Source organism: Castor canadensis, chromosome 16 (assembly GCF_047511655.1).
Source record: "Castor canadensis chromosome 16, mCasCan1.hap1v2, whole genome shotgun sequence".
Classification (NCBI taxonomy): Eukaryota; Metazoa; Chordata; class Mammalia; order Rodentia; family Castoridae; genus Castor; species Castor canadensis.
This window is the reverse complement of record NC_133401.1, coordinates 68912398-68938912: the sequence shown is the minus strand read 5'-3', so window position 1 is coordinate 68938912 and position 26515 is coordinate 68912398. Positions and strand designations below refer to the sequence as shown.

Sequence of the window (26515 nt, the reverse complement as noted above, 5' to 3'; positions counted from 1 at the left end):
CTATCATTGCTCCAATATTATTGATCATTATACATCTGTTTAAGTTATTTATATCCTCTTGATTCAATTTTGGTAGGTTGCATGTGATAGAAATTTATCCATTTCTTCTAACTTTTCAATTTACTGGAATATAGTTTTTCAAAATATTCCCTAATGATCCTCTGAATTTCATTGCTAATTGTTGTAATGTACTCTTTTTCATCTCTAAATTTATTGGTTTGTGTCTTCTCTCATGGGTAGTTTGGTGAAAGGTTTGTCAATATTGCTTATTCTACCTCTTTGATTCATTGATTTTTGCATAGTTCTTTTAGCTTCCATGTTATTGATTTCTGCCCTAATTTTTATTTGGGAGCTTAATGGTTCTTGGTTTTTTTTAAGACATTGAAGTACCTTATTAGTCATCTATTTCAGATCTCTCTGATTTTTAATGTTGCCACTCATAGCTCTAAACTTCTCTCTTAGAACTGCCTTAGTTGTATCCTACAGGTTCTGCTACATGTTTTCATTTAAACCTGAGATTTGGGGCTGGTGGAGTGGCTCAAGTGGTAGCTTACCTGTCTAGCAAGCATGAGACCCTTAATTCAAACCCCATACTGCAAAAAAAAAAAAAACCTAATCCTGAGATTTTTTTATTTCTTCCTTGATCCATTGGTTATTTTTCTATTCATTTATTCACATGTGCATACATTGTTTGGGGCTTTTGTCCCACCTCCTCCCTCTCCCTCCCTCCCCCTCCCTTTCAGGCAGACCTTTTTTGCACTTTTCTCCAGTTCCATTGAAGAGTAGAAATAAGCAATAATAAGAAAGACAGCATTTTTGCTAGTTGAGATAAGGACATCTATATAGAGAGATTCCTAGCATTGCTTTCATGTACAAATGTGGTACAACCCAGGTTGATTCATCTCTAACTGATCTTTACACTGATTCCTAATCCCTTTCTCATGTTAACCTCTGTCACTTTAAAGTTTCTGTATTAATTCCTCTGGAGTGGGGACATCAAATGCTTTCATATTTTGGGTTTTCTATCTAACCCTGTACCTCTCGTATATGTTCTCCCCTTGTCATGTAACCCAAGTCCTACAACATTACTGTATTTGCCCTTGATCTAAAATCTGCATATGAGGGAGGACATATGGTTTTTGGTCTTCCAAGCCTGGCTAACCTCGCTCAGAATTATATTCTCCAGTTCCATCCATTTACTTGCAAATGGTAAGATTTCATGTTTCTTCATGGCTGAGTAAAATTCCACTGTGTATAAATACCACATTGTCTTGATCCATTTGTCAGTAGTGGGGCATTTTGGTTGTTTCCATAACTTGGCTATTGTGAATAGTGCTGCAATAAACATGCGTGTGCAGGTGCCTGTGGTATAACCTGTGTCACATTCCTTCGGGTATATCCCTATAAGTGGGGTAGCTGGGTCATATGGCAGATCCATGTTTAGATTTTTAAGAAGCCTCCAAATTTTTTTCCAGAGTAGTTCTGCAAGCTTGCATTGCCACCATAAGTGTATGAGGGTTCCTTTTTCCCCACAACCTCGCCAATACCTGTTGTTGGTAGTGTTTTTGATGATGGCTATTCTAACAAGGGTGAGGTGGAATCTTAGTGTGGTTTGGATTTGCATTTCCTTTAATGCTAGAGATGGTGAGCATTTTTTCATGTGTTTTTTGGCCATTTGATCAGTCTAAGTTTGAAGTCTACTTTTTCCAAGATAAGTATTTCTACCCCTGCATGTTTATGATGTCCATTGGCTTTCACCCTAAGCCAGTGCTTGTTTCTGTCAATGAGATGTGTCTCCTGTAGGCAGCACATTGTTGGAGCTTCCTTTTTAATCCAGTTTGCCTAATGGTCTTTTGATGGGGGAATTAAGTCCATTAATATTTATTGTTAGTATTTAAAGGTGTGTGGTGATTCCTGTCATTTAGTTGTCTTTGCTGTTTAAGGGTTTGATTCTGTGTAGCTGAATCAGTGTTACTCTCTACTTTCTTGCCTTTTCTTTGCCTATGGTTTGGTATTGCCTGTCCTTTCATGGGTTTTTTTTTTTTTTTGCCTTCACATTCTGTGTGCAGAATTCCTTGGAGAATCTTTCTTTTGTAGTGGTGGTCAATTTCTCAAGATATTATTCAAATGACAGCATGAACATTCACAAAGGTATTGCACAGAAGAACCTACCAGTATGGCATACAGACATGGTATTTTATGAGAAACGTGATTGTGTCTAAGGAGTGCATTTCTGAAATAAAATTGGCAATTTTCAGATGTAGATCTGTGATAGAGTACTTGCCTAGCATGTGCAAACCCTGGATTTGATCACCCGTATTGCAAAGAAAAGACAAAAGTAAGATGAGAAAGAATGTGGGCCTGAAGCAGGTTTATGTGAGTGCAGTAGAGAGATGACTGTGTTCAGACATTGTCAATGTAGGCAAATCCAAGGTCACCTGTTACAGGAATTTCCTTGAGTGTGTCCTCAAGGGGGATGGCATGGATAATCTCCATGTAACCTAGGACGTGTGACCACTCTAGACCAGAAGGGGTGAAGTGGGTCCAGTTACCCATAGCTGGACTCAGGCATATTTGGTTTGTCCCCGCTATAGTTTGGATCTGAAGGCCTCCTAAAGGCCCATGTGTTAAGGGGTTAGTCTTAAGATGGTGCTATTGGATGGTGGTGGTACCTTGAACACATGTGCCTAAGTGGTCATTGAAGTATCTCTCTCTCTCTCTCTCTCTCTCTCTCTCTCTCTCTCTCTCTCTGTCTTGTCCCCTTTCCATCACCCTGTTTCCCGTTTCTGTCTTGGAGATGGGTTAGCTCTGTTCCTAGTTCACAACACATTCTGGGAGAAAAGTCTTGTCTGTGAGAGATGAAGGGTCTTTTCCCTCTTGAACTTGTTTGTATGCAGAAGGATTAAGCGGGTCTGATTTCCCAGTACCTTGGCTTTGGCTTGTGTGCATTAGAATCATCTGTTGTTGGAGGGATTCATTCCTGACATGCTCTCCTAGCCATGCTTACCTGTCTACTGTCTGCTGCTTTTGGGTGCTGTCACAAAATCCTTGTGTCTCTGCTGCTCCCTTCTGGACCTGTGTGATGGGAAGTTCACAGGTGGAGAAGGAAGTGAGTGACATTTTTCCCGAGAGAACATTTAGAATGTGACATGTGGCACTCTGTCAACGATGGATGATTCAGAACTAACAAATAGATTCCCACTCCCTGCACTGGGATATCCAGAGGAATGTTCCTTAGTTGGGGGCCCTAGGATTGATTCCCCAAAGGTTCTCATTGGGGACTCATAGTAACTGTTCATTCAATTAAAATATTTATCCATACCCACTTTATTTTTTTTATTTGCCTCATTGATCATTTGATGTAAGTTACTGAATTTCCAATATGTGGAATAGTTTCCTAGAAGTGGTTTTTAAAGTAATGGGTTTCAGTTGGATACTTTTCTTCATCCTTGTGGTATACTTTGATCATATTCACCCAGACTAGTGCTGTCTTTTATACCTCTCTTCCTACTTTGTGTATCCTTCACATCCTGTAACTTTCATGTTCTTTTTTCTCTTGACTTGTTGTCTGAGTGTAGCTATTTGGGCTGAACACTATGATCTCCAGTTCCATCCATTTTCCTGCATATTTCACAGTTTTGTTCCTATTTTCTCCAAATAAATTGCCATTGTGTATGTATACCATATTTTCTCCACCCATTCATCCAGTGTTGGGCATCTATGGTAATTCCATATCTTGGCTATTGTTAACAGTACCACAAAAAACATGTTCATGAAGGTATCTGTCTGGTAAGCACCCTTTGATTCCTTTGGGTTTAAGTGGTGGAAGTGAATCATATGGAGATCTAGTCTTACTTTTTTGAGGAACCTCCACACTGATTTCCATAATGGCCTAAACATTTTCATGCACAGTGTAGAAGGGTTTCTTTCCCCCTATATCTGCATCAACTTTTACAGTTTTTGTTGTCTTGGTCATAGCCATTCTGGCTGGGGTGAGATGGAATCTCTATGTAGTCTTGATTTGTAGTTCAACAATGCCTAAATATCTAGACAATTTCTCATGTATGTATTGACATCAGACCAGCATTCTTCATTTGGATAGTGTCCACTTTATTGTCCATTTACTGATTGAAATATTTGCCATTTTGGTGAGTTTTTTGTATTATCACATTTCTCAACTAAAACTTTGTGGATGTTTTTGTTTTATTTTTAAAAGTATAGTTTGAAGAGAACAGGATGCTTGAATATGACACATTATAACTCAAGGGGAGAACCCATTACCTTTTCTTAAATTGGCACCAGAAATTCAAAGAAACCAAGCTAAGCAGAATATGATCTGCATGCATCAACAAATCCATAATAGTGTAAATTATCTAACAAAATTTAAGACCCCCACCCCGTATTGATAATGAAATCAGAACGTCAACATGGATAGTTTGGAAATGCATAAAGTCACTTTCAGAGTTAAACAGAAAACTTTCACAACTAGAAAGTACAGTGAGAACTTCATTAGCTGCTTGATTTCACCATGTCTGAACAGATACAGCTTGGATAATGAGTATTCCAACAAGAATGAGAAGCCCCAGGCTGAAGAGCATTTTCTCTTATTGCTCATGGCTGTTATATTTCAACACAGAAGGTTGAAAGTCTCTTTTTAGGGAAGAAGGATCATATCCTGGCTAATTGGTTTCCCTGTCAAAGGTCATCAGATAGATTTTTACCAGACACTTATCGAAATGTTCTTGGGTAATGATGAAAACAAAACAAAAGCAAGAGTAAACCCTACCATTTTTCCACTGAAACCTCTTATCTGATGCATAAGGAAAATGACTTTGCCCTTAATTTATTGCAGCCTGCACTTAATGACAAAGCCAAAGTGCATTATTCCTAGGTCTATTTGCTGCCAGTTCGGCAAGGCTGAGTTGATAATTTATGGTCAACTCTGCTCTCTCCTTACTGACTTTTATTTTAGATGTGTTTTCAATTACTCAGAAAAGGGATTTTAATTTGCTTTTATTTTTGTCACTTTTTATCTTGTGTGGCTTAAAGTGTGTTAGCTATATATTTATTGATTTCTACTGTCTTCCTTGTGAACTGACCTTTTATTACTTTGAAATTTCTCTTCCTATATTGGGAAATAGTTTGTCCCTTAAATTGTATTTTTGTCTAATATTAACACAATACAATCGATTTTATAATTGCTTCATCACATATCTGTTTTTACCTTTTTAAAATTTATTTCATTTTGTTTTTGAAGTAGCTTACACTAACAATATGATAGGATTTCACTGTAATTACTCCATACATGTCAACAGTTTAGTTTGAACAGTTCACCTCTGCATTATATTCCCACTCCCTTTCCCTTCTCTGCTCTTTGTCATGCTGTTTTTGATCCTTTTAATCCCTCAGTCTCATTTACTTTCCCTTCTCCTTTCATGTTACCCTCTACACAGTCCCTCCCTCATATTTATGTCCTGTTATTATTACCATCATCCTATAAACAAAAGGTAGATCAAGAGTACTTAAAAACACTAGCAAGTTTAAAGATAGGCTCCATGTGTGTCGTGCAGGAAGGAAAAACTCTGTTGAAGAGTAGCCATCTGTCAAAGCTGTGCCCCAGTATTTGCTTTTCAACATTATTGACAGTGCAATAAATCTCAGAGTGCTAAGGCAAAGATAAAGACATTTCCCTTGCTGAGTTGCTATAACCCTGAGAAGGTGGCAGTTCCTTCCTCAGGATTCCTCTTGTACCAGCTCTGGACTGATTGTTGGTTTCTCCAGGAAGGGAAGATGTAAATGTCTCATTTGAGGGTAGACAAGGGAAAAAAACAGAAAGTGCCCTTGTCTGTGTGAATCTTTGTCCTGCCATCATGGAAACAGGGGCAAAGACAGAGCTCTGGCTTCTTAACTGTCTTCAGTATAACAATCCTCAGTACAACAATCCTCAGTACTTCAGGGAAGACTCCTTTGGTTTCCCACACCCATATACTCAACACACAGCAAGTGTTAATATTATTCCATATGGAAGAGTTCCAAGTTTCCTGAGGTTCGTAGGGCATGGTCCACACATGAGCTATGGTTCTTTCTCCAAATGGTGTACAACGTAATGGGGGGATAAGGACTGGGTGCAGATACAGGAAAAATCTATGATGAGAACAAAATGAATTATGCAATTTTTCCATGTTACTATATCTCAAATATTTTTACACAAGCACCTCTAAAAGAAAACTGAGAAATGAGAAAATACATGAAAGTTTGAACACGTAGTTATGTTCCCATGACACCAAAGTATATTGTCCTGGGAGTTCCCTCTAGCTATTTCTCCATAGATCTTGAATGGCCCCAAAGTTCCATGTAGTAAAAGTTTATCCTTTGTGCTGGTGTTAGAAGTGTGGAACCCTTTTTTTTTCTTTTTTTTTTTTATTGTAATTTTTATTTTGGCACTACTGGGGCTTGAAATCACAGGGCGCACCTTGAGTCACTCAGTAGGGTTTCATGAACTATTTGCCAGGACTGTTTTCAAACTGTGATCCTCCTGAACTCTGCCTCCTGCGTAGCTAGGATTATAGGTGTGAGCCACCGGCGCCCACCCTGATTCTTTTTTTTTTTTAATGGTATTGAGGATTGAACTCAGGGCCTTGAGCTTGCTAGACAAATACTCTACCAATTCAACCAGAATCCTTTTTGCTTTTACTTTTTTTCAGATAGTGTCTCATGGTAACTTTGCCTAGACTGGCCTTGAACTCATCATCCCCTTGAGCAGCTGAATTTCTGTCTGTACGCCACCATGCCTAGCTGTATCCCATCTGGTTGTTTTTTCGCTCTTTTAAAATTTTTTTTCTTTCTCGTTTATTCATATGTGCATACATTGTTTGGGCCATTTCTCCCCCCTCCCCCTGCCCCCTCCTTTTTCCACCTAACCACCCTTGCTTTCTGGCAGAATCTGTTCTGTCCTTATCTCTAATTTTGTTGAAGATAGAGTATAAACAATAATAAGAAAGACAAAGCATTTTTGCTAGTTGAGATAAGGATAGATATACAGGGAGATTCCTAGCATTGCTTCCATGGAAAAATGTCACATTCTAAGTTGATTCATCTCTAAGTAACCTTTTCTCTAGTTCCTGATCTCCATCTCATATTAATGTCCAATGTTTTAAAGTTTCTGTATTAGTTCCTCTGCATTGAAGACCTCAAATATGATCATGTTTTTTTGGTTTCTTACCTATCCCCATGCCTCCGGTGTGTGTGCTCACCTTATCATGTCACTGAAGTCCAATCACATTGCTGTATTTGCCCTAGATCAAAAGTCCACATATGAGGGAGAACATATGCTGTTTAGTCTTCTGAGCCTGGCTAACCTCGCTCAGAATGATGTTCTCCAGTTCCATCCATTTAGTTGTGAATGACAAGATTTCATTCTTCTTCATGGCTGTGTAGAATTCCATTGTGTATAAATACCACATTTTCTAATCCATTCATCAGTAGTTATCCCATCTCTCAAAGGTTATACTACCTCAACACTACCACACCAAGGATCAAGCCCCCAGCACATGAACCCTTGGGGACAAACTGACCAAGGCATAGTACATGCAATAGCAAAATATACCCCAGTGACCACCGCTCAGTGAGAACATGACTCCAGAACACTGGTGTCTTCTTGCTGAAAACCCACCAATTAGAACTTGCCAAGGGAAACCTGCTTCAGTACTGCCCTGGATTTGGGTCTACAAGATTTGTGTCAAAGCAAGAGAAAACAGATTGCATCAGTAGCAGAAATAGCTCATAAATATACCTATTCATCTTAACATCCTAAAAATCTTATACGTTGGGTAGACCTTATGTCTAAGATTAAATAGGCACAGCTTTCCACCATCCTCCAAGTATCTTCTGTATCAGGACTCTTCACTTCATCTAAACTCACAGTACTACATTGTTTCATTCATGTTATAAATAGGTATAAGGAGAGCAAAGCCAGCTTGTGGTATCAGACACTTTCCTTTGGCAGTGCACACAGCTGTTCAGCAGCTGTTTCCTCTGATGTTTCAAATGACAGCTCAGGAAGCAAGCCTCACACTGGCTTTGAGGCCCTGAGCCCTACCAGAGCCAGTGTCTCTTAAATAGCCTAAGACCATAGTTTAGTCTCCAGTATCCCCTCATCTCATGATGTACCTGGACTGGTATAACTTACCCATCAGGAGTCTTTTTATCATGAACAAGGTTGTCTAGTAATGTAGCTGTTGAATCTTTATGAAGGTTGGCAAAGCAATCATAATCATAAATAAGGTTGCTTAGGAACTCAGTTGACATATTTTCTTGGTAGGTTACTACCAAGAATGGAGTGAATAAAGCAATCCAAGAGCAAATTCTGTTACACAGAAGAAGAAAGGATTCTGTTAACTGAGTATCTATTGTGTACCCCCTTGATCTTTGGTTAATTTGTTGAGATAATTGTTGGTACAGGTGCAGTTGTAAGAAATAATCAGAAGTTCCTATGTATCCTTTATCTAGATTCTTCCCCATGGCCATATGTTGCAAACATGTACTACACAAGAACACATTGCTAAGTTTGTTTTCTTTCTTTTTTTGTGTGTGGGAGTGGGACTTCAACTCAGGGCTTCACTTGGAAAGCAAGTTCTCTACTGCTTAAGGCACAGCTCCAGTACATTTTGCTCTGGTTCTGAAGAACTATTTGCCCTGGTATTCCTCCCAGTGTAAGAATCTGAAGTAGTTGGGATACAACTGTACACCACCAGAGCCTGACTGCGACTAGTTTTTGCGTGTTGATCTTGTATCATGCAACTTTGGTGATAAAATATTATTCAAACAGTAATTGTTGCATGTGCAGTCTTAAGGACATTCTGTGAACAGAGATCAATTTACTTCTTTCTTTGCAGTTTGGATGTTCTTATTTCTTTCTGTTGACTAGTTTCTTTTCTTTGGTCTGAACTTTCAATAGTGTGTTGAAGAGAAGTGGTGTACGTGGCATGTCTATCTTGTTCCTGGTTCACATCATGGACCACTTTATGGCATCCATCTTCTTTTTCTTCATTGTTTTCAGGGTTTACATGAACAAATATTTTCATGTGGTGACACAGCTCTTCCTCGAGACAGACATTGTTGATTGTCTTGATTCCTGTTTGCATGAATTCCTGACATTTCTCTGCTCTGATCCTCAGCAGTCCACTTAGGCAGGGAGCACAGGTCTTGCTTGACCTTCAAAAGGTGCTCTCTCAGCTTCTAATTGACCTTCAAAAGGCTAAGAGAAGGAGCTGGGGGTGTGGCTCAAATGGTAGAGCACCTTCCCAGGAAGTGTGAGGCTCTGGGTTCAATCCCTAACCACCACAGATCCAAAGAAATTGCCAACATATTTTGATGTTTCATCTTTCCCTGCTGTCACCTCAAAAGGTTATCAGCAGAACTCACCAGTCAAAATCTTTGTGTTGATGAATGAAGGCTCCTCATGTGATACCAAGCTCAGAAGGACACTTACATATGCATGCAGCTCATGCCTAGAAGAAGTTACCATGACAACTTCTGGTAAGTTCTTTTTCATTTTCATTCATCTGCTGAGATTTTCTAATATCTTTGTGGTTTCTTCTTGGATCCATTGGCTGTTTAAGAATGTGCTGTTGTATAGTACCTGAGAAAACCAGAATTTTGTCATCTAGTAACTTTCCTTGAATCACCCCCTTTCTGTTCCCTGTGACTCTTGCCCAATCAAGGGAAGAGTGAAAGTGGGCCAAGACTGGAATGCTGGGACAAGGGCCACCTGAAAGGCCACTGACTCCCTGTCATGCACACTGAGAGTGAGGGCAAATTAGTGTTATCTAAAAGAGCTCTGTTTCCTGCTCACCTGCTAAGGGAGCTATTCCTGGGAATGCTGTTCACACAAGCACGAAGCAGGCTGAGCTGAAGGGTCATGGATATGTAGTCTAACCTTTAACCCTCTCCGCGTGCTAGTCAGCTCATGAAGGAGCACAGTGGAGAGGACAAGTGCTCTTGGTCCTGCTGACCACCACTGGACTTCAAGGTAATGTGGTGGCGATGGTACATGTTGCTGGCATTCTGGTGAGGCACCATGAAGGACAGTCACTACTTGCCCAGCCTGTGTTCAGGACTGGACCTTATCAGTGCTGTGGAGGTCAGGGCTGGGTCACTTTTTCCCCTGGTAACTACCCTGTTATGAATTTTCAATAAATCTTGTCTCTCAGAGTATTTTCTTCCATCTGCTGGCATCCTTCCTTGCACACTTGCCCTTACACACTTAGGGTTTGCAATATATTAATCATATATTATTAATTTTTCCTTCTGATTCATTTTGTAATTAGAAAACATATCTGAAATGATTGTTTCCCTTTTCTTGTTTTTTTTTCTTTTGGTGGTACTGGGGTTTGAATTCAGTGCTTCATTTTTTTAAGGAGGGTTCTACCTCTTGAGCCACACCTCCAAAGATTTTTCTATCTTTATTCAACTGATCAAAGGTAATCTTTGGCTATCTATTTTGTCTATCCTGGCAAATGGCCAATGTTCACTTCAGGATGTGCATTGTGCTGCCATTGGGTGGACTGTTCTATAGGGCACATAGTTCTAATTGCTCTATAGTGTTGTTAAGTCTTCTCTTTCCTTATTAATCTATCTGACTGTTTTATCCTTCACTGAAAATGATGTGTTGATATGTCCAACTATTATCATTACACTGTCTATTTCTCATTTCAGCTTTCTCAAATTTTTCTTTGAATACTTTTGCAGTCTTTTGTAAGGTGTGTGTGTTTATAATTTTTATGCTTTCTTTATCAAACCACTTATAAATAGTGATATATAATAATAATTTAGAATTTTATCTATTTGACTTAAAGTGTATATTTTGACAGCAATGCACCCACTTCTCTTCGTTAGTTACTATTTGCATGAAATATCTGTTTCCATCTTTTCACCTTCAAAAGAAGATTCTTATAGTGTATAGACAGGTCACACTTTTTTCTAATATCCTAATATCTGCCTTTTTATAGGAGAATTTCATCAGTGTACTTTCTTTTTTTGAGACAAGTTCTCACTATGTTGTTGAGGCTGGTTTCAAAATGGTGAGCTCAGGTGATCCTCTCCCCTCAGCCTTTCTAGTTGCTGGGAGTGCAGAGTATGCCAGTGCACCTGATTTAATTGCTTTACTTTAAAGGGAATCATTGAAGTTGGCATGTTGGTGTGTGCCTGTAATCCTAGCTTCTCAGGAGATGGAGATTGGGAGGGATGAGGTTTAAGGTCAGCCCAGGCAAAAAGTTAGTGGGACCCCATGTCAATGAACAAGTTGGGGTCTTGGTTTTTATCTGTAATCCCAGCTACACAGGAGGTGTAGGTAGAAATGTGGTCCATGGCTGGCCTGGGCAAAACCCCAAGCCCTAGCTAAAAAAAAGGTCTTGGCAGTGGTGGCTCATGTGGTAGAGCACTTGCATAGCAAGCATGAGGACCTGAGTTCAAAAAGCCAGTAATATCCAATGAAGTAATTACTGAAAAGAAAGGATATAATTTTTCCATTTAGGCATTTGTTTTTACGTCTCATATTTTTCCTTAATTACTTCTAGTACTGCCTTCAATGTGTTATTTTCTGGTGTATCAGTTTTATTCCATTTTCACTTTTTTTAACCTTGCATGTTTTGTTTTCTTAGTTATTGCCTTGGAATCACAATAAACATTTTATTTTACAATAACATAGTCCTATTTAATACCACCTTATTTTTAACAGTTTTACAATTGCTTCTGTATAGTTGTACCCCTCGTTTTATGCTGTTAGAGTCACTAATTACAGCTTTATATATTGAATATACATTACCCTAGTCTTATGGTTGTTTCATGGAGCCGTCTTTTAAATGATGTATGAAGAAGAGGCTCACTGCTAATAGGAGCCAAGGTTTACAGTAGCTGCCAGTGCAGAGCCATTCGTGATGAAAGCCCAGACCAATTGGTCTACCATGTGAGTACCTAGAGCCAGAAATCTCTGGCTGGCTTTTTACACTGTCATTGTGACTTCAGCTCTCTCTCCTGCTCCTGGGGAGTACGGGAAGGGATTTGAAACAGTTTTCTGCTTTTCTCTGTTTCCTTTATTTCTCTTTGCTTTTCTGCTGTCCTGCCAACTATTTTTAGATCTTATTGTTCTTCCCCTCTTAACAGTCACTCCTTTGTTACCTGACTCTTCTCATTCACAGAATCAAAATGATGAGCACTTCTAATCTGCCATCTTGTCCTGCCTCTTGTGGTGGTGTTAATTTCCATTTCCTGATGACTGCTGGTGTTGAGCATATTTTTCTTGGCTGCTGGCTGTTTTTATGTATTTAGAGAATCACCCTGTGCTTCTGTGTTATGAGTTTCCTGGGTCATTTGTGGGTAACAAATTTGATAAATCTATAGGCTGTAGTCCTTTTGAGGGGAGTCTTCTTTAGTACCTGCTTCTGACACTACAAAATGTCATAAACATGCAAAAATGTAGAAAGCAATCTCCCATATGGATCTTTTGGTGGAAATAAACACAATAGGATTTAATCCATGACAGACACACCCAGGTGGAGTGGCCTTGAGTATGTTTAAGGATGCAGAGAATTTGGGGGTTTTGAGAATAAGAAAGGATACATGTATGTTTTGAAAGAGAGGTAATTGGAATCTATGACATTATTCCACACCTGGTAAGGTATGACTAGGGAGTGGCCAAAGCTGCCAGATAAATACAGTCAAATCATTGCAGGCTTTCCTCTCACACTTGCTAAGTAAAAATAGTGTTCAAATGCTACACTGATTCATTGGGTTGGTCTTAAACAGCTGCTGGAGATGTCCATGACTTTAGTTAGGTATGATAGCAATGTTTTATTTTATACAATAATTTCTCACATTATCCGAAGTGATTAGAAGACTGGCAAATAGGGACTGAAAGGTGATCATATGAAGACATAATAAAAATGTGGCAACTCTAAGCCAAAGGTGAGTCCTCAGTAGAGGCCAAACTTGCCAACACCTGATCTCCAATCCAGCCATCAGAAATGAGAGAAAATAGTTTCAGGATGAAACTTTGGTGTGCATGGTGACACACTATTGTAATACCAGGTACTCATGAGGCAGAGGTCAGGAGGATCATGCCTTAATAAAAAATCTAATAAACTTGGTGTGGTGGCATATGTCTGTAATTACAGTTATAAGAAGGAATAAATAGGAAGATCCTGAGGCAAGGCTGACCCATGGTAAAAATGTCAGACCCTACCTGAAAAATACCAAAATCAAAAAGGACTAGAAGCATGTCTCAAGTAGTGCAATATCTGCCTAGCAAGCATGAGCTTCTGAGTTCAAACCCAAGTATAGACAAAAAATTAAAAAAAGACAAAATAAAATGAAGATTTTCTCAGTTAAAGACAAGTAAAAAATGTGTCGCTGGCAGATCTCCTGTAGAGTAGTTGTTAAAGGTAATTCTCCAAAGAGAAAGGAATAAGGCCAGAAGGAATCTTGAAACATGAAGAAAGAAGGAAGAGCAATACAAATAGTAAATATCTGAGTAAATAAAATGAATTATCCTAAACATATCAATTAAAAGACAGATATTGTCAGAGCCAAACATATATAATACCTAACTGTACTTGAAAAACACTCATTGTAAAATATAATCATATAGATAAGTTAAAGTACAAAGATGGAAAGCTAAACATAAATAAAAGAAAAACTGGTGTGACTATAATAATATTAGTTAATGTTAGACAAAATATACTTTAAAATCTGGGTTAAACAGGGATGAAACCCAGAGAGTACACCACTGGTCTCCTGTGTAGCTCATAGCACAGATGCATTCCACCAACCCTGGCCTCTTCACTGATATGGGGACTCACTAACTTTTTTCCCCAGCTGGCCTCAAACTAACATCCTCCCAAACACACCTCCTGAGTACCTGGGGTTAAATTGTTCTGGCTTATTTTATGGTCACATATTTCAAAATCAAAATATGTAAATAGATTTCTCACCCTAATAAATAACAATAATGTAAAAATCATACAGTCTATTTAGGATTGTATATTGAATGACTCTTATTCTAATAAGCCACCCAACTGTAACAGATCAATTTTATCCAAAATTTAAGGTAAATACATGGCTATCCTATTCCATTTGCCTCAAAGCATAGGAAATGAATATTCACTTTATACTCTCAGTAAAAAAACACAAGGATTGTACTAAGAAAACCTATACATCAGTCTTTTGAAAACATCAAACCAAAGTCCTAAATAAAATGTCAATGAATTAAATTCAGATGGATATAAGGCAATAATGAATCCTAGGTAAGTTGTATTTATCATAGCAACAAAATCACATTGCAACATTGGTGATTTTATACATGTATCATACCACACTAACAGACTAAATGATACATATCATATCAAATCTATACCTCAAATGTTATAGTTGTTTGTAAAAGTTCAAACTTCATACATGAAAAAGTCTTCAGAAGCCAAGAATAGATAACGATGTCTAGATGAACCAAGCAAAGAGGACCCGGATATGAATCCACACAACTATGCCCACTTTATTTTTGACAAAGGTGCCAAAAACCTAAGATGGAGAAAACACAGCCTCTTTAAGAAATGTTGCTGGGAAAAGTGGTTATCTGTCTGCAAAAAACTGAAACTAGATCCATGTTTATCGCCCCATACTAGTATCAAGTCAAAATGGATCAAGGACCTTAATATCAGACCCGAAAATCTGAAGTTAGTACAGGAAAAAGCAGGGAAGCAATTGGTAAGTAAAGGACTTCCTCAATAGAACCCCATCAGCTCAGCAACTAAGAGAAAGGATGGACAAATTGGACTACATAAAAGGAAAAAGCTTCAGCACAAAAGAAATGGTCTCTTAACTGAAGAGACCACCCACAGTGTGGGAGAAAATATTTGCCAGCTATACATAAGACAAAGGACTGATAACCAGAATATACAGGGAGCTCAAAAAGTTAAACTCTCTGCAATTCAGTGAAGCGATAACGTAATGGGCAACTGAATTAAATAGAACTTTTTCAAAAGAATAAATTCAAATGGTCAAAAACCCATGAAAAAATTTTCACCATCTCTGGTCATAAAGAAAATGCAAATCAAAACCATACTAAGATTCCACCTCACCCTTGTTAGAATAGCCATCATCAAAAATACCACTACCAACAGGTGTTTGCAAGGATGTGGGGAAAAAGGAACCTCTGTACAGTGCTTTTGTGATAGCAAGCTAGTGCAACCACTCTGGAAAACAATATGGAGGCTTCTTAAAAAACTGAACATAGATCTGCCATATGATCCAGCAATCCCACTCCTAGGGACATGCCCACAGGAATGTGACTCAGGTTACTCCAGAGGCACCTGCACACCCATGTTTACTGCAGTGTTATTCACATTAGCCAATTTATAGAAATAGCCTAGATGACCCACTACTGAGCAGTAGAGTAAGAAAATGTGGTATTTTTACTCAATGGAATTTTACTCAGCCATGAAGAACAATGAAATCTTATCATTTGCAAATAAATGGATGGAACTGAAAAACATCATCCTCAGCAATGTCAGCCAGGGTCTGAAGACCAAAAATTGTGTGTCCTTCCTCATACGTGGGGTTTAGTTCTAGGGCAAAGGCAGTAATGTGGTTCAACGTGGGTCATATGTTAAGGTGTGAGGACATACGGTAGGAATTGGGATAGGTAGGAAACCCAAAACTTGAACGTGTCTGATGTCCCCACTGCAGCGGAACTAATACAGTAACCTTAAAATGACAAGGGTCAATATGGGAAGATAACCTGGAAGTCCTGAAGAGGTCGAGTAAAGATGAATCAATTTGGGTTTTAATATACTTGTACATGGAAGCAATGCTAGGAATCTCTCTGTATAGGTATCCTTATCTCAACTTGAAAAAATGCTTTGTCTTTCTTATTGCTTATATCTTCTCTTCAACAAAATTGGAGAAAAGGGCAGAACACGTTCTGCCTGGAAGCAGGGAGGGTAACGGGGTGGGGGGGGAGGCAAGAGGGAGGTGGTAGAAATGACCCAAACAATGTATGCACATATGAATGAGTGAATAAAGAAAAAAATGAAATAAAATATAATTGTAAAATTTTCACCAAGCCTTCTACTGGTGAGTTCATAGCTTCCTTAATATAAAAAACAAAGCAATCTACTCTTCCCCTCTTTTCAACTAGAAAAAGAATAAAGGATATGAGAATTAGAAAGGAGTAGGGGAAACTGGATTTCCTAACAGATGCCTTACTCTATCTATAAAATATTGAAGAGACTTTCCAAAGCATCAGAATAAGAGACCCAGAACATATTTTAAAGTTCATAAGCAACATAAAAAATAAATAGGACAGTCACTTTCAAAACTGAACCTACTCCTATGAAAAATGGTATGAAGGGTCCACAAAAATTAGATTAGCATCTGACCCAACAATTGTACTTCTGGTTATGTAGCCAAAAGATGTGAACATGGTTTCCAGGAGGTATTTTCACACCCATGTTCATACCAGCATTGTTCACCATGACCAGAAGTGAACCAAGAGTTCAGAACCAAATCAGTGGATTAAAAAAATGTGTCATGTACATGTAGTGGAATACAACTCAGCTTTAAAAGGAAGGAAATTCAGATACATACTCCCTAGGAATGAACCTTCAAAACATTATGCTGTGTGAAGCAAGCTGGTAACAAAGAGTCAATAGTGCATGATTCTACTTACATGACATATCTAGAAGGGTGGAATCCATAGAGCCAGAGAATAGTAAGGTACTTTCCAAGTGAGTGGAAGGGGACATCAGGGTGTGTTTGATGCATTCAGATTTAAAAGCTCTGAAGACATGCCACAGAGTTATGTGAACATACTTACACACATTCATCTGCACGTTTAACATGGTTAGTTGGAAAATTTTGTTGTATCTATTTTACCAGGATTTGAAATAGAATTTCAAACTTCACATTTATAAATGGCAACAATAATCAGGAGGAAAATGTGGTGGAAAAACAAAGGTTAGCATGACTATTGTCATTGTAAATATTACTGTATAAAAATCAAATAATACCTGAATGATTGTAGAGGTCTACTCTACTCATAAATGATGATTTTCTGCCACAAGAAATGTATATTTTACTCTGAATTAATTCTAATTGTTTTCTGATGTACTCCTAATAAAATTCCAACAGAATTTTTCATAGAATTATATAAAAGCAAACATCCAAAAAAGAGAAAAAACATTTTTGAAAAAGAAAAATGTCATGTCTGCAGAATTAGGCTGCAAAACTCGAATATATTCTAGATGTATGGATTCAAAACAGAGGGTGTTCACATAGGGAGAGAAAATGAAAGATCAGAAGCAAAAAACCACTAGAAAGATATGCATGAATATATTGATTTTTGATACGTGACAAAGGCCAGAACTTTGGGGAATCATGGTGCTCCAGAAAATGTTTCTGAGAGAAGAGATGTTTTGAGTACTGGGGAAGGGAGGTGGCACAAGTGGTAGAGCACCTCCCTAGCAAATTTGAGACACTGAGTTTGAACTCCAGTACTGCAAGCCAGAGAGAGAGAGAAAGAGAGAGAGAGAAATTATCCAAAAGGAAACAAGAATCAAGTTGAATTCAACTATAATATATTGTGAGAATTTTTGTAAATGTTAAAATGTATGCCCAGTACAACAATAATAAAATAAATGAGAAAATAAAAGTAAAATAAAATGAAATTAGAAGACTTCAATGTTCAATATAACACGGAAACATGTAGAAAATATGAAAGGCAGAATAAGGAAAAGGAAAGCCTCTGTCCATTCCTCTGTCAGAGGAATTGTGTTTTTAAGCAATAGGAATTAAGATTGATGAGTTAGATATGAATAAATTGTGACATGTCTAAAACGAAGTCCAAGTCTGGATTCAGTAATAAACAATAGGACCCCATACACACACAAGAGAAAAAATAGTATTTTTCTTACACTTTATCTATGAAGGCTCCCAGATGAGCATTAGGATACATGGGAAATCTTTCTCCATTTTATATTAGAGGGTGGGACCACCTGGAAAAAGTCTGGCCAATACCATGTAAAGCTTCTCCCCTCTGGGTAGAGGAACTGCACATTAACCAATCCTTCCCCCTCCCCCGCCACCAGCCCTGCAGTGGTGTGCTCCAGCGTGAGGGTTCGAGGCAGAACTTTGAGTGTTGTCTGTTGAGGCTCAGCCAGGCCTTGGCAACAGCCAGAGTGCCTCAGAGCCATGGATGGGCCCAAGACTGTTCATCAGATGTACTTGGGGCTGGTCCTAAAGGAATTTTGTGGGGTTGTAACAACAGATCCTGAAGAACTGAGACCAAAGCCCTATGATTTTCCATGGGAGCTAGTGATATATGTAGCTATTATTGGACTTTTGTCTGTTCTGTTGCTTTTGTGGAGAAGTTTTGAATCCACTCGAAGCCGCTTTTACACAAGAAGAGAAAAACATCTTGCTATGAAGCTTTCTGGACTGATTGAAGAAAAATGTAAGTTACTTGAAAAACTTAGTCTTCTTCAGAAACAGCACGATGCCTTAGAGTCATCTTTAAAGGATACAGCCTATACAAAGTTGGAAATATCCAAGTTGAAACTGGAGGAAATTCTCCTTCTAGGAAACCAGCTGATAGAAGAGAAATCTAAACATTGTAAACAAGTTGAGTTGAATGTGGAAATGTCAAAAATGATACATTCCCTGGAGGATGAGTCAAAACATCTCAAATCAAAAGTAGCTAAAGCCAAAATAACTTTAAGAATACTTCAGATCAATGAAGCACATCTTAAGGACTCAGCAACAGATGTTTTGAAGGAAAACACCAAACTGCAAGAAAGCTGTAAGCAGCTTTTATGAGATGCAGAAGCACTCAAGGAACAAGTGAGTGAACTTAATAAACAGAAAATTAAAGTTGAAGAGTCTGTGGCACATGCAGAACAACTTGTAAATGCCAAGGAAGATCACATCAGGTCTCTAACTGAATGCTTGCTAAAGACAAAAGTCTGGGCTATTCTTGAAGAACACATGACACATAATGGTCCCTTGCAATCAGAAATGAAGAGTGGATCAGGAAATGGTGCTCTCTTAGATAACCAGACAGAAGACGCTTTGAGAAAGCTGATATATGCTGTGAAGTTAAATACTTCTTTAAAATCCTTAGAACAAAAACGTAACCAAGTTTATACACAGTTGTGTGATGTTGAGAAAGCAAGTGAAGCTCTTACAGAGCGTATTAAAAACATCCAGTTTGAACAAGAAATTTTACGGTCTGAAAATACACAGTTGGAAGTTGAGAATAAGAAGCTTTGGCAGAATGTTAAGAAAATTAAAGAACTGTATGAAGAGAATGGAATGAAATTCTACAGGAAATTTATGGCAGAGGACCATTACCAGCGAGACCTGGAGAAGAAAGTTTCCAAAGCAGAAGAAAAGATGAGACAGGCAGCTGAAGACCTGGAGACCTGTAAAAATGTAGCCAGAGAGCTCAAAGAAAAATTGGAGAGAACCAATCATTATTATCAAAAGCAGATTGTTTCATATGAACAAAAAGCTCATTTTAATTCATTGGAAGTCCTGGCTGCTGAAAAACAACTCAAGTATTTTAGGAAAGTCAATGCCAGCAAGAGACAAAAGTTACTTAAAATGCATTTGGAATTTGAGCATTTAGAGAAATGTGGTACTTCAAATGCAGCCTGTGACAGAGAGCGTTTTCTTCGTGATCCCTCACCATTGGGTCAACCTTCATCATAAAGGAAAGCTTTCTTGTCACCTTCAATTTTCTTGAAAGGTCCACTCAGGCCTCCACCTTTTCTTCTGCAGGGAGAACAAGGTTCAAGAAGCCCAGAGAATCCTGTAGAGCATCACATTAGCAATGAAAGAAGACAATCAAGCAATGATAGGGTGACTGGCCCTCGTAGAGCACCTCCTGAGACTGGGTCCCTGTCTCCTCCATGCAATCGGGATGGAAGAATGATGGTCCCTCCATCAGATCAACTGTGTACTGATCCAGCTCTTCCTCCACAGAGGCACACTTCATATGTGCCTGTTTCATCTCTGCCTATTCAAAGCAAAGTAGTGTGTCCTGGTTTTGTTCCTCCTGTCTGAGGTCCTTTCTTCCCAGTGGATCCAAGCACTGGAGAGTATTTTCTACCAAGGGATTTCCGTGGCCCACAGTATTGTCCAGTTCCAATGAGAAATGTCTATTTACCAAGGGGTTTCCCCAGTTATCTTCCCCCAAGAGTTGCATATCCCCCCGCTGTAGCCACATTCTTGAAGTAGAAATGAGTTTTCTTCAGGATCGATTCCACCTTCAGATGATCTTGTGGGTGAATCTGTAGAATGACAAGAAGAGACTTGGCAGTATTTTCATCTCTTTTCATAACTTTTGACTTCTTTCTTTTTTACAGTTTAAATGAACTGCTCTTATTAGTCATTTTTAGTTACCTTCAATTTATGTTTGAATAGAAGTAGAATTATCTGGATAGTATTTTATGAGTAGATGATTTAAGTAGGAATCTCATTATTTCCATTCTCTTTTGTTAGATAATGTATTTTGTTTTCATTTTGTTCTGGATAACTTTTAATTAGATTATTCAATCTCTAATTACATAATCAATAATTGGAGTTTTATGTATGAAATCTTGCAATGGAGCTTTTAAATTCCACAGGTTATGTATTTAGGCCTTACATTTACTGTAATGGTAGACTGTAAAAGTAAGGTCTCTTTAAATTCTTTTCACTTCTCTCTCATTTTCAGTATAAATTACTACAGTTAGTCATTACACTTTAACTCAAATTAAACCTTACTTTAGAATTATAATTATCAGAATAAAATTTGATAAGTAGATAGTTAAAATAGGAATCTTTCTTTCCATTCTGTTTTATTCAGACAGTGTGTTTCATTTGCATTTTAGTCTATATAGTATATTGATTTGAATTTCATTATTTAATGCACTATTACATAAGTAATAACTGGAGTTTTATCTATGTAATCTTGTGTCTTTTTGTCCAAATATGCATTTGCTAGAGTTGTAGACCAACAGGAAACTAAGATGTCTTTCAAAATACTTTTGACTTCTCTCATTTTCAGTTTCAATTACTACTGTTAATTAGTAACTACCTCAAATGGGAGCTTAATAGAATTATAATTAGGAGGATAGTATTTTATAAATAGATGATTTAATTAGGAATGTTATTTTAATTTCATTCTATTTTATTTAGATAATACATTGTATTTTCATTTTTTCTCTAGATTGTATAACCATCTTGACTTTGGAATCTACTATGATATAAATAATTGGAGTTTTATGTATCTCATCTTGCAGTGGCGATATTTTGAACTCTAAAGGCTGTGTCTTTATGCCAAAAAATGTATTTACTATAATTGTAGAACATTGTGAAAGTAAGGTGTCTTTTCAAAGTAATTTTGACTTCTCTCTCACTTTTTCATTTAAATTAACTAGTGTTATTTAGTCATTATACTTTCCATCATATTGAAGCTTAATAAAATTTTATTCTCAGGATAATATTTTATAAACATAGGATTTAAATATGAACTTATTTTATTTAGATAATATATTCTCATTTTATCCTAAGTAGTTTAAGTATTTTAATCTGATTATTTAATACACTATTACATAAATAATTGGAGTTTCATGAATCTAATCTTGCATTGGGGTCTTTCAAACTTCAAAAGCTTTGCATCTTTATGTCAAAAATGTATATACTGTGATTTTAGACCAATGTGAAAATAAAACCTGTTTTCAAAGTAAAAAAAAAATTGAGTCAAGGCTAAATGACTTTCTGGAAAACATAGAAGACATTCTAACTACCAGAGGCTCCATTTCAGTGATATAGTCATTTCTGCAGGACCAAAAGCCTGCACTCAACTTTCTGGCTCAAGTGTTACAGTGTTTTGGACAGAGGGAGTTCCAGAGAACTTCACAGACAACAAAGGGTGAGTGAAAAATTAAGCAGAAGAGCAAAACCTCCCACAGGAAAGGAGGGGTTCTGAATAGGTTACCAGTAAAGTAGTGAGTCTAGTTTAGACACAGTTCTAGGAGTAGCTCCATTTACATGCTAATTAGGAGCATGAAGGGTGCTGTGCTCCTTGGCTGATTACAGAGCTACTATGTTCACCTTATTAGCATCAAGGACAACCAGCAGTTCCCATGTAGGTCTGTCCTGTCCTTCCTTCCTCTTCCCTAAGTCCCTTCCAACCACTTTAGGTCAGAAGGAAGGCTCCAAGAAAACAGAATGTTTTTCTCTTTAGTTTGAACAGTTTGATCAACTTTGTATGCAAAGCTATTTTGGAAGTTAAGTGCTTACTGAATGGGCTTCCTGTGAAATTTTTCTGGGACCCCTCTAGCTAGTCTACTTATTCAACAGTACAGTCACACACAGAGGCTAAACCAGCCTCAACTGGTCCAATGTGCATGAGTACTAAGGTATACCTTGTTTGTTTTTGCCAGTACTGGGGTTTGAAGTCAGAGCTTCTTGCTTGCTTGTGGGAGCTGTTCCAGTTGAACCAGGCCTCTCATATTCTTGCTGTGGCTATTTTGGAGGTTGACCTTAACAGCAATCTCCTTTTATGCTTCCCATCATAGCTGAGTTCACAGGTATATGACACTGCACCAAGCTTCTTTACATTGAGGTTTTTTGCAAACTTTTTCCTGGGCTGGCCTGTATGTGGGATCCTCCTAATCTCAGCCTCCACATCAGCTAGGATTATAGGTGTGAGCCAGCAGCACCCAGCTACCATGCATTGTAATAACCTTGGCATTGTGGTCTTTGTCCCCCATGGGCTCTCATAGGGGTCATAGAACAGCACATTCTATTTCAGTCCAGAGTTACATAACGTAACCTGTCACTCACATGGTGTAAGAAGGTAGGAATGCTTGTTGGACTTGGACATAAAAAGAAACCCTCCCCTGCCCCATTTTGAGTTTGTTTCTGCTCAGGACGACACGCTGTCACATCATGTGGAAGTTCATTTTCTACTTCTTGCTTGTTCTACACACATTGGCTCTCTACCTCTTCTGAAGTCTTTCCTTTGAGTATAAAATTTCTGATGTAATTTAGCATCCCCTTGTGATGCTACCACAGATAAGTGTTAAAAACAAGCTAAATTATCCTACACTCATTGTAGCATTGATATAATGATGTTTTATTTCAGTTCAGTGACTTAAAAAATAGGAATCAGGTAATTTGCCAGAAATTACTTGTATAGGGTTGAACGCTGGTAGCTTATGGCTGTAATCCTTGCTACTCAGGAGGCAGAGATCACTATGATCATGGCTTGAAGTCAGGCAGTGCAAACAGTCCACTAGACCTTATCTCAAAGATACACAACACTAAACAGGGCTGGTGGAATGGTTTGAGTGGTATAGTGCTGACCTAGCAAGCATATGGTCCTGAGTTTGAACCCCAGTACCAGCCAAAATTGCTTTTATAGAGCTATTCCAAGCTTACATTGTTTGGCATCTCTTTTTTGTTTGTTTCCTTTCTAATATAGTTTCTTATAATCCTTTTTAGATTTTTTTAACCACAAGAAATATCAGTCTTAAAGAGAGCAACGTTTTATGCCTATCCCACTTCCACTGTCTGCAGGTTTTTCAGGAAAAAAAAGAATGTTCTTGAGATTTGAAAGGAAAGTCAAATGTTTCACTCAACAAAATTTTGATAACATCTACTGTGTCCTAAATGAAATTAACATTAACACCTTTATGTGTGTCATAAATGAAGACAATATTAGAGTTCTTTTGTTCAGTAAGTTTTCTATTACTGAGTATTGACATCAAAGGCAAAGGCATATCAAAAAATTTTCATGACAGTATCAAGTGCTGTAAATAACACTGTACAAAAAGGACTGGGTGGGAGAGAGGGAATCAGTCCTTGTTGAGGAGCAGTGGATAGCCTTATCAGGTGAAGACCTGTCTGGGAGGACACTACAGGTTGGGTTTGACACATGATAGGAACATATTTATTGCTAATTTGTCCTCCCCAAAGAAACAAGAATGGATGTACACTCTTCTTAGTCCTGTGCTGGTCATGAGTGGGGCCTCTAGGTTTAGTGCATGAAGTGTGTTCATTGAACAAAAGGAAGAAGACAAACACCCACTGAGGGGTCAAAGTTGGGATCTCCACCTGACTAGATTGTAATGTACTGAAACAGTTTGCCTAATTCTCCCTTTCCTAAGGGAGAAATCAAGAACAATAGAGAATGCTAATAATACAGGTATATTTTTTCACCTTAATTTTTTATCCTCCTTCATTTAGATCACAAGTGCTGAGATTACAGGTGTGTATGACCACATATGGCTCACTTTTGAGACTTATACACTGATACACACACACACACACACACATATTTAGAGAGAGCAATTTATAAATTTTCATTTCCATGTCTTTTGTGTGTGCGTGTGTGTGATACTGGTGTTTGAACTCAGCCTCATCCTTGCTTGGCAAGTACTGTACCACTTTAGCCACAACCTCATCCCTAACCATTTATGATTAAAAGGTATTTCCACAATCACATTTCTCTGAAGGAGGAAAAAAAATTTTCTCTACTTTCAAAAAAGTAAACATCAGATGCAAAAAATGGAGGAAACAAGCTAAAATCACAAAACAAACAGGCAGAAAAACTCAGGTTCAAAGTCCACATCATTCCTAATTCGGTGACCTTCTGTCCAAAGGAAAGGAGAGAAGTAAGATTGGATAGACAGAACTGAATAACAAAATATAAAATGAAGGTGTGATTTTGGAGTATTTACATAATACTGTGAAATAATATTCTAGCTCATTCTTCAAAGGAGGCATTAAATTGTCTTCTGTTATTTGGACAGGCAAAAGGCTATGGAAAATTTCAACATCACTTTTGCAGAAGGCTTCATTTTGGTGGGCTTCTCAGATTGGCCTCAACTGGAACTCATCCCTTTTATCTTTATTTTGGTTTTCTATTGCCTGACTCTCTTTAGCAACACCACTATCATCGCTCTCTCCCAACTGGACGTTTGACTGCACACACCCATTTACTACTTCTTTCACACCTTTCCTTTCTAGAGTTTTATTTTACCACTAACACTGTGTCCCAACTTAGGATCAATCTTCATGGACTTGACAGGACCACCACCTATGGAGGGTGTGTGGCCCAGCTATACATCCATCTTGCTCCTGGTGGTGATGGCCTTTGAGTGCTGTGTTGCTGTGTGTCGTCCACTCCACTACATGACCATTATGCACCCCTGTCTCTGCCATGTATTGCCATCTCCTCCAGGATGGGAGGCTGTGTGAACTCTCTAATTCAGACAAGTCTTTTGATAGCTATGCCTCTCTGTGGCAATCAACTAAATCACTTCTGTGAGATGCTCGCATTCCTAAAGTTGGCTTGTGAGGAACCAGGAGGAACTGAAGCCAAGATGTTTTTGGTCCGAGTCATAGTGGTTGCTCTTTCAGCAGCATTAATTCTAGGTTCCTATGTACACATCGCTCAGGCAGTGCTGAAGATCAAGTCAATGGCTGGGTGTAAAAAGGCATTTGGTACATGTACATCTCACCTCTTGGTAGTTTTCCTTTTTTATGGTTCAGCCATTTACACATACCTCCAACCCATCCACAGTTATTCTGAGAGGGATGGAAAATTTGTTGCTTTTTTATTCAATAATCAATTCCATTCTCAATCCTCTGATCTATACTCTTAAGGAATGAAGATGAGAAGGAGTTCTGTAGAAGGTATTTGAAGAGGCAGAGATATCAGGTGGAGTGGAACACAGGGCTTATAAAAGTTTACATCCTAGATCATTGTTTGCATCCTGTTTCTGGGAAGGCTGTTGATGGTAGCAAACCCTCCTTTGTAGACCTCAGCATTTCAGTGCTTTCCTGATGTGGAAGTTGAACATGTAGATCTTTTGAGACTTTTTCTAGTTTGTTTTCTGTGATCATTATAGGAAAGAGTAAGTGTTGATTTATAACACAATTTCCCAAAGGAGTGAACTTGGGTAGTGGGTGAATTGTGACCTCATATGGAGAGTGGACCTGGATTCTTCACATGTCTGAGAGTGGCAGAAGACTTAATTCAGAGGGACAACTATTCCAAAGTCAATGATTTCTAATGTGGTGCCATATAAACGGCCCTATGCCTAAAGGTAGAGGTCAGAAGTTCATCTCTGCTTTTCTAATTAGCTGTGACTCTCAACATTTCTCCTCACATCTTTTGGCTCATTTCTAAAGTCTTGTACAGTGACTACCCATCTGTGATATGTGGAACAAACAAGGAGATTGTGAACAAATACAATTAATGGAGAATGTAGTCTAGAGGGTTCTAGACCCTGCTGTGATGACATTTACCTACTTAAAAGACATGAAAATATTGTTATGGCATCACTAGGAAAAAGGAGGCATCAACATCTCATCAGGTGCACTAAAAGACTAGTCATGTGGCTTGGTGCTACAGACAAAATATTTCCCATGCAAGAGAGAAGATAATAGAGAATAAATGAGCCATGAGGGG

At 38.2% G+C, this 26515-nt stretch overlaps 1 protein-coding gene across 1 annotated transcript; it reads left to right on the top strand.

Annotated features, from left to right (window-relative positions):
• The first annotated feature begins 18240 nt into the window (after positions 1-18240).
• Positions 18241-19758, top strand: LOC141417942 (melanoma inhibitory activity protein 2-like). The gene is given in 1 exon segment (XM_074057401.1): positions 18241-19758. A coding segment is annotated over 1 exon segment (1518 nt).
• The last annotated feature ends 6757 nt before the right edge of the window (positions 19759-26515 follow it).